General features: G+C 41.1%; 1 protein-coding gene across 6 annotated transcripts in view; it reads right to left on the bottom strand.

Annotated features, from left to right (window-relative positions):
* SLC8A1 (solute carrier family 8 member A1) overlaps positions 1–6,301 on the bottom strand; it is a 718,740-nt gene that overhangs the window by 56,567 nt on the left and 655,872 nt on the right. For all 6 annotated transcript variants that reach the window (XM_077282897.1, XM_077282895.1, XM_077282894.1 and 3 more), the window contains one exon: positions 5,481–5,580. In XM_077282897.1, the coding sequence (XP_077139012.1) occupies positions 5,481–5,580 (100 nt within the window). The remainder of the gene's footprint in view (positions 1–5,480; positions 5,581–6,301) is intronic.

Genomic DNA, 6,301 nt, shown 5'->3' with positions numbered 1-6,301 from the left:
ATTATTCCATCTTGATATTTAAAAAAAATGTGGTAGTATTATATATACTCCATATATCACCAGTCTTAGGCTGCCCACTCTATTCTCAAATAAAAATGTCAGCCCTGGACTGGTGACAGGTCACAACTGGAATTACTAGTACAGAAAAAAGTGAAACAGCTTGTCATCTGGAGCATGTGATCTGTTTAGGTAATGCAGTTCTATTTATTATGTAGAACTACTTTGTGGCTATCTTGATTGATATCTTTGTACTTATTTCTTAAATGATACACTGTATACTATAGAATGTTAGCATAGGAAAGATTCTTCGACCTAGCATCTGGAAACACACAGTAGCCTACATTACTGTGGATAACACTTATCAAACGCTACACAGAAGTGACTTTCCCTATCTTTTCTATTGAGTTAAAGGAGTTGTCCAGTCAAAGCATACTGATGAACGATCCACGGGATGGGTCATCGATATAAAATTGGTGGAGGACTGAAACCCAGCACAACTACCGAGCAGCTGTTATTTGTTCTGGTGGCAGCTAGAGGTAAACTTTAAATGGATCTTAAAAGCACAACTCAATATGTAGTAGTCACTACCAGGTACTGCAGAACGGCTCCTATGCAAAAGAACAGAAGCTATTGTGGAGTAAAAGAAAAGGAGCTGTCCTGCAGTACCTGGCAGAAAAAAAAGGAGCTGCTCTGCAGTACCTGGCAGAAAAAAAAGGAGCTGTTCTGCAGTAATTGGCAGAAAAGAAAAGGAGCTGTTCTGCGGTACCTGGCAGAAAAGAAAAGGAGCTGTTCTGCGGTACCTGGCAGAAAAGAAAAGGAGCTGTTCTGCAGTACCTGGCAGAAAAGGAGCGGGTTCTTTACTGTAAGAGCAGTGAGAATATGGAACTCTCTGCCGTATGATGTTGTAATGAGTGATTTATTACTGAAATTTAAGAGGGGACTGGATACCTTTCTTGAAAAGTATAATGTTACAGGTTAAATACACTAGATTCCTTGATAGGGCATTGATCCAGGGAACTAGTCTAATTGCCGTATGTGGAGTCGGGAAGGAATTTTTTTCCCCAAAGTGGAGCTTACTCTTTGCCACATATTTTTTTTTTGCCTTCCTCTGGATCAACATGTTAGGGCATGTTAGGTTAGGCTATGGGTTGAACTAGATGGACTTAAAGTCTTCCTTCAACCTCAATAACTATGTTATGTTATTATGTTACTACAGTACCTGGCAGAAAAGAAAAGGAGCTGTTCTGCAGTACCCATCAGAAAAGAATAGGAGCTAACCTGCAGTACCTGACCACCAGAGGAAACATCAGCTGACTGAGGGCTGCAGGGTGTTGGACCCCACGATTCTCATATTGAAACCATATAATCATTCTCCTGTGGATAGGTCATCAATATGCCCGGACAAGCATTTTAAGTTGCTCAGAGATATATGGTGGGAGATTACCGGCTTAGAAAGAACATAATTTCCCAAGACGCATATATGTGTCACCCACCCAGTTATAGTGAAGTGAGCTGATTGTGGCAAGTGATTTCCCAGTATGTGGCATTGTTGTATTGAATTCTTCAGTTTGTGGATTACTGTATGGATAAAGCCTATCCACATCTACGTCTATACTTCTAAGATTCCAGGAATCAGAAATGCCCATATTTCATCTGAGCACTAAATTATGAAATAAAGGTAACTTTTTTTTTGCAAAGCCTTTGACATGAATTCGTGTGTCAGCCAATGTCTCTTTCTGACCACTTGCTGAATGAAATTTTTATGCATCGCTATGATCCCGGTGTTTCCGTGACAAGCCTATAAAATCGTAACAAATCAAAATTCCTTTTGCTACATCGTAAAATACAAATCTCCCCAACAGCAATCCCTTTAGGGAACGATTAATTTGGCTTGTGTTGGATTGAACGGGAGGATGTATACAGGCTTTTGGGATAAGCTGTCATAATCAGGATTGAAAGGCAGCTGGCAACATCTGCACTGAGAGCCACAATTAAGTTAATCACAAAAAGAAGTATCATAAAATGAAGGAATCGCTGGAAGCTCAGCCCGAGTGACCTGAAACCATCTCTGCAGACCCCGGGACTCTGACTGCAAAGTGGCATTTCCACACGCACCCGGACAGGGCTCTGTGGCATTTGCCTTTGATGACTGTAATGTAATTCGAATCTTTAATTGATAGAATCCACAGGAGACAAAACAGAACATCTGACACTACGAGCGGCATCGCTTCTTGTCCTTCACAATCTCAAGTTCAGATTCATATTTGAGTCAAAGTGCTGTTATTCTTAAATGTCGAGCGTTTCAGAAAGTGGAACTTGGCGGTGATCATATTGCAGGAATCATCTGGGATAATAATAATAGCAATCTTCCTTTTGGAAAATCATCAACTTGCAGTCAATAGTACTTAGACTAGGCAATGTATTTCTAAGGAACAGTCACTCTCACAATCCATCCACACTTCACTGTTGTCAGAGCAACCGGTCTATAAATCCTTTAAAGGGAATCTGTCACCAGTTTTTTCTACCTAATCTGAAAAGAGCATAATCTAGGAGCAAAGACCCTGATTTCAGTGATGTGTCACTTACTGTAGTTTTGATAACATCACTGTTTTATCAGTGGGAAATTATCACTAGAGGACTAGTAAACCTGCTGCCATGTAGTCCTCCACATTCATAAGCTCTGTATAGCCACACACCCTGCTTCTGATTGGCAGCTTTCTGCCTATGCAAAGTGTGCACAGAAAGCTGCCAATCAGTGGTGTGGGTAGGGTTATACAGATTATACAAATTTAGGGATTAGATAGATAAGGAAAAGTGTAGGGTATTGTGTAAAAAATCTAATTATGGAAGTGGTTAGGGCGTAACAATAGATAGTTAGAAAACATTTTAGGTGCCGGCCCACAACATTAAGGTGTTTATGATTTTGAGACTTTTAGCGTTTTCACACAAAAAAGCCAAAATGGGTGGAGCATGGGTGGGATGGGGCTTGTCTAATCGTCAAAGTTGTCAAATTATATTACTGAAAAGCTATAGCACCTTAAAAGTTATACCGCTTTAATGGCATCACTTACGGCAGAAATATACTTCAGTCTATGACTGGAGGACCTTTCCTCTGAAGGCTCAGGGCACATGTAAGATGTGCCTAACGTCTCCTCTTAATGACTTAGGCACATCTTACTCCGGAGAGCACTTTCAATAAGACTGGTGTGTATAACATCAGTGTTAAAGAATCGGGGGCAAAAATGTTTACACCTAAATTTGTCAGGAGAAGCGTCAAGCATTGTTGTCATCATACATTCTTGTGGTTCAATAATTAAACCCATGGAATGGTCGATTCCAGGTTTGATATTTGTGCATGTCTTTGATAAAAAAAAATCTGGCTTTCACTTAAAGGGAACCTGTCAGCAGGATTGTGCCTAGTAACCTGCAAATAGTGTCTGGTCGGTGCTGTTATACTGGATAAAATGATACCTTGGTTGATGAAATCTGTCTTGTTGTTTCTGAATCTTTATTTTCATTTTTTAGTTAATTATATGCTCGTGACGTAAGGCGGGGTTCATATATGTGGTGTTCTGATTATCTATTCATAATGCAGACTGCTGACAGGTCACTGCTCCCTCACTGACCCACCCCCTAGTTTGCATAATGAATATACTAATGTGTGTATTTGAAAAAAAAGCATGTCACTTAATCAAAATGGCGGCGCCTGCGCACTTTCTCTTATCGGTTAGTGCCTATTATCTTCATGTGTTTCAAAGAAAAAAAAATCACCGTCAATATGGTGCTGTCCGCTGCGCCTGCCCATTGCCATCTATCACGTTCCGATAGATGCTACTGCGCAAGCGCCACCCCAGGCTCCTTGTTGCTGCAGACAAACAAATGTACACAACAAGAAAATGGTGCCAACAGCGGAGCTTGCACAGTAGCATCTCTCGGTACGAGACAGATGCTAATGCGCATGAGCCGCCTATGGCGCCATTTTGTTGTAGTGTAAATGTTTTTTTACTACAGCTTCAAGAAGCTGTCTGAGTCGCTTGGGCAGTAGCATCTGTCTCGTACCGAGAGGTGCTACTGTGCAAGCGCCGCTGCCATTTTCCTGTAGTGTACATTTTTTTGGCTGCAGCTACAAGGAGCCGGTGGCAGCACTTTCGCAGTAGCATCTATCAGGACACAATAGATGCTAATGGGCAGGCACACCCAACGGTGCCATTATGAATAGCTAATCAGAGCACCACATACCCCAACCTCGCCTTAGGACACAAGCACATCATTAACTAAAGCCGGTTTCACATTTGCGGTTGTGTCCGCAGCGTTTCTTCCGCAATTATCCGCATGCGTTGTGTTTTCCTATATTTAACATTAGGGACGCATGTGTCTGCGATCGGTTGCGTTTTGCCGCGTTTGACGACGCATGCGTCGTTTCGTCGTCTGCGGTTTGGCGCGGTAAACGCTACATGTAGTAATTTTAGAAGCGTCAATTTGCCACCTAGAAACTATGCGGTTGTTAGTGCAAGGAATGCGGCTAAAAAACGCACTACTATCTATGGGAACGCATGAGTACACATGTCTTTGCGTACACATGCGTTTGATGCGCTTGCGTACTTCGGACTGCGCATGCCCATTAAAGACACACCCTCCTGGAAATATCAAACGCATGCGCATAAAAAGCGCAAACACATGTAAAAACGCATGCAAACGCTGCTTTTTTTTACCATCATGCGTAATCTGATGCGGATAAAAAACGCTGCGTTAACAGACGTTTGGATGTGTTTTTGCATACGTTTGCGGTTGCAGATGATACGCTGCGGACATAACCGCAAATGTGAAAGTAGCCTAAAAACTGAAGATAAAGATTAAGAAACAACAAGACGGATTTAATCAAACAAGTATCATTTTAGTTAGTATAACGGCGCCGACCTGGCTCTGTCTATAGGTTACCATGCACAATCCTGCTGACAGGTTCCCTTTAAAAATGTTTTTTTCAATCAAAAATAAACATACATGAAAAGTACAATAACGTTTAGCTACATTAACAATAAAATGAGGCACAAATCCCAGTTACCATGCCTGGGATTAACTTACAACTAGACTTGAGTGCTTTGAATATTGGCCATTTTAGTAATCTACCACTAAGTGACAGATGGTAGCCAACAAATAGCAATAAGTGGAACTTGGATTCAACTTGTGGAAAAGTTAGAGTTTTGTACTCTCACGTAAGAAATGACATAAATGACGGATGAAGGCTAATTCTGTAACGCTAAACATTCCAAGATACAATCCCAAGATAGGAATGTCACTAAATTAGAGCAGCAAGGTCCCTTGAGTCTACTGTAACAACCTTCATAACTAAAACCTTGCTTAATTATCATAATTGCCTTCTAACAAACATAATAAAAAGGAGCATAATTCTCCTCCTGAAAACATTAGATTCTGGGGTTGCATCATGTAAGTGGCAGTATGCAGGCAGCGCATGAACTTACCAGCACTAACTGTAATCGCCTCAATGAATTGCTCTCTCCAGCTGTTCGTTCCAACCACCAGAGCCAGATTTGTCTTCTTAATCAGTTTGTCCACAGTGCTCTGCGGAGACAGAAGAGGAGTCAGGGACTCATTGGAATCATTCACTTTTCATTTACCACATAGAATGGAAAATCTTGGCCATTTGGCAGGTGTATAACAGCTGCTGTGCCTCAGGGATCTTCACAAAGATATCTTTGAAGGATGCTTCTAAATGAAGATATGATGTTATCATGTTCACTCCGATCGCCGTCTCTTCTTAAAGAAGCACTTCCTTAACGTTTTTATCCTCTTAATAAATTGCAGTCATCATATTATATAGCACTATGTACTTACAATTGCTCATTTCACCTTTCTACCCAGATAATTCTGCGCTTTTCTCTGCTCTATGTAGAAAGAGGAATTCTCTCGTCCCTGTAGAAATCATTCCCCTCTTCAACTCCTGACTAAGCTGATCTGCTCCTCCCCTTGCCATTGACTTTTGCATTGACTGATGAGTCAGATAAGGAAAATTGACCTCCTGTTTCTACATAGAGCTTAGAAAGATTCAGCTAGTCCCGTGATGTCATAGACCTAATGGAAAACAGAATAGTTAATTGGGTAGAAGGGCAAAATAAGCAATTGTAAGTACAAGTGCTATATAATATTTAATAATTTTTATGGGACAACATCTGCACGGAGTTTGTATGTTCTCTCCGTGTTTGCGTGGGTTTTCTCCGGGTTCTCCGGTTTCCTCCCACTCTACAAAGACATACTGATACGGAATCTAGATTGTGAACCCCAT

This window comes from Ranitomeya variabilis, chromosome 2, assembly GCF_051348905.1.
Source record: "Ranitomeya variabilis isolate aRanVar5 chromosome 2, aRanVar5.hap1, whole genome shotgun sequence".
Classification (NCBI taxonomy): Eukaryota; Metazoa; Chordata; class Amphibia; order Anura; family Dendrobatidae; genus Ranitomeya; species Ranitomeya variabilis.
The sequence above is the reverse complement of the archived record's forward strand: the minus strand, read 5'-3'. Positions and strand labels throughout refer to the sequence as shown.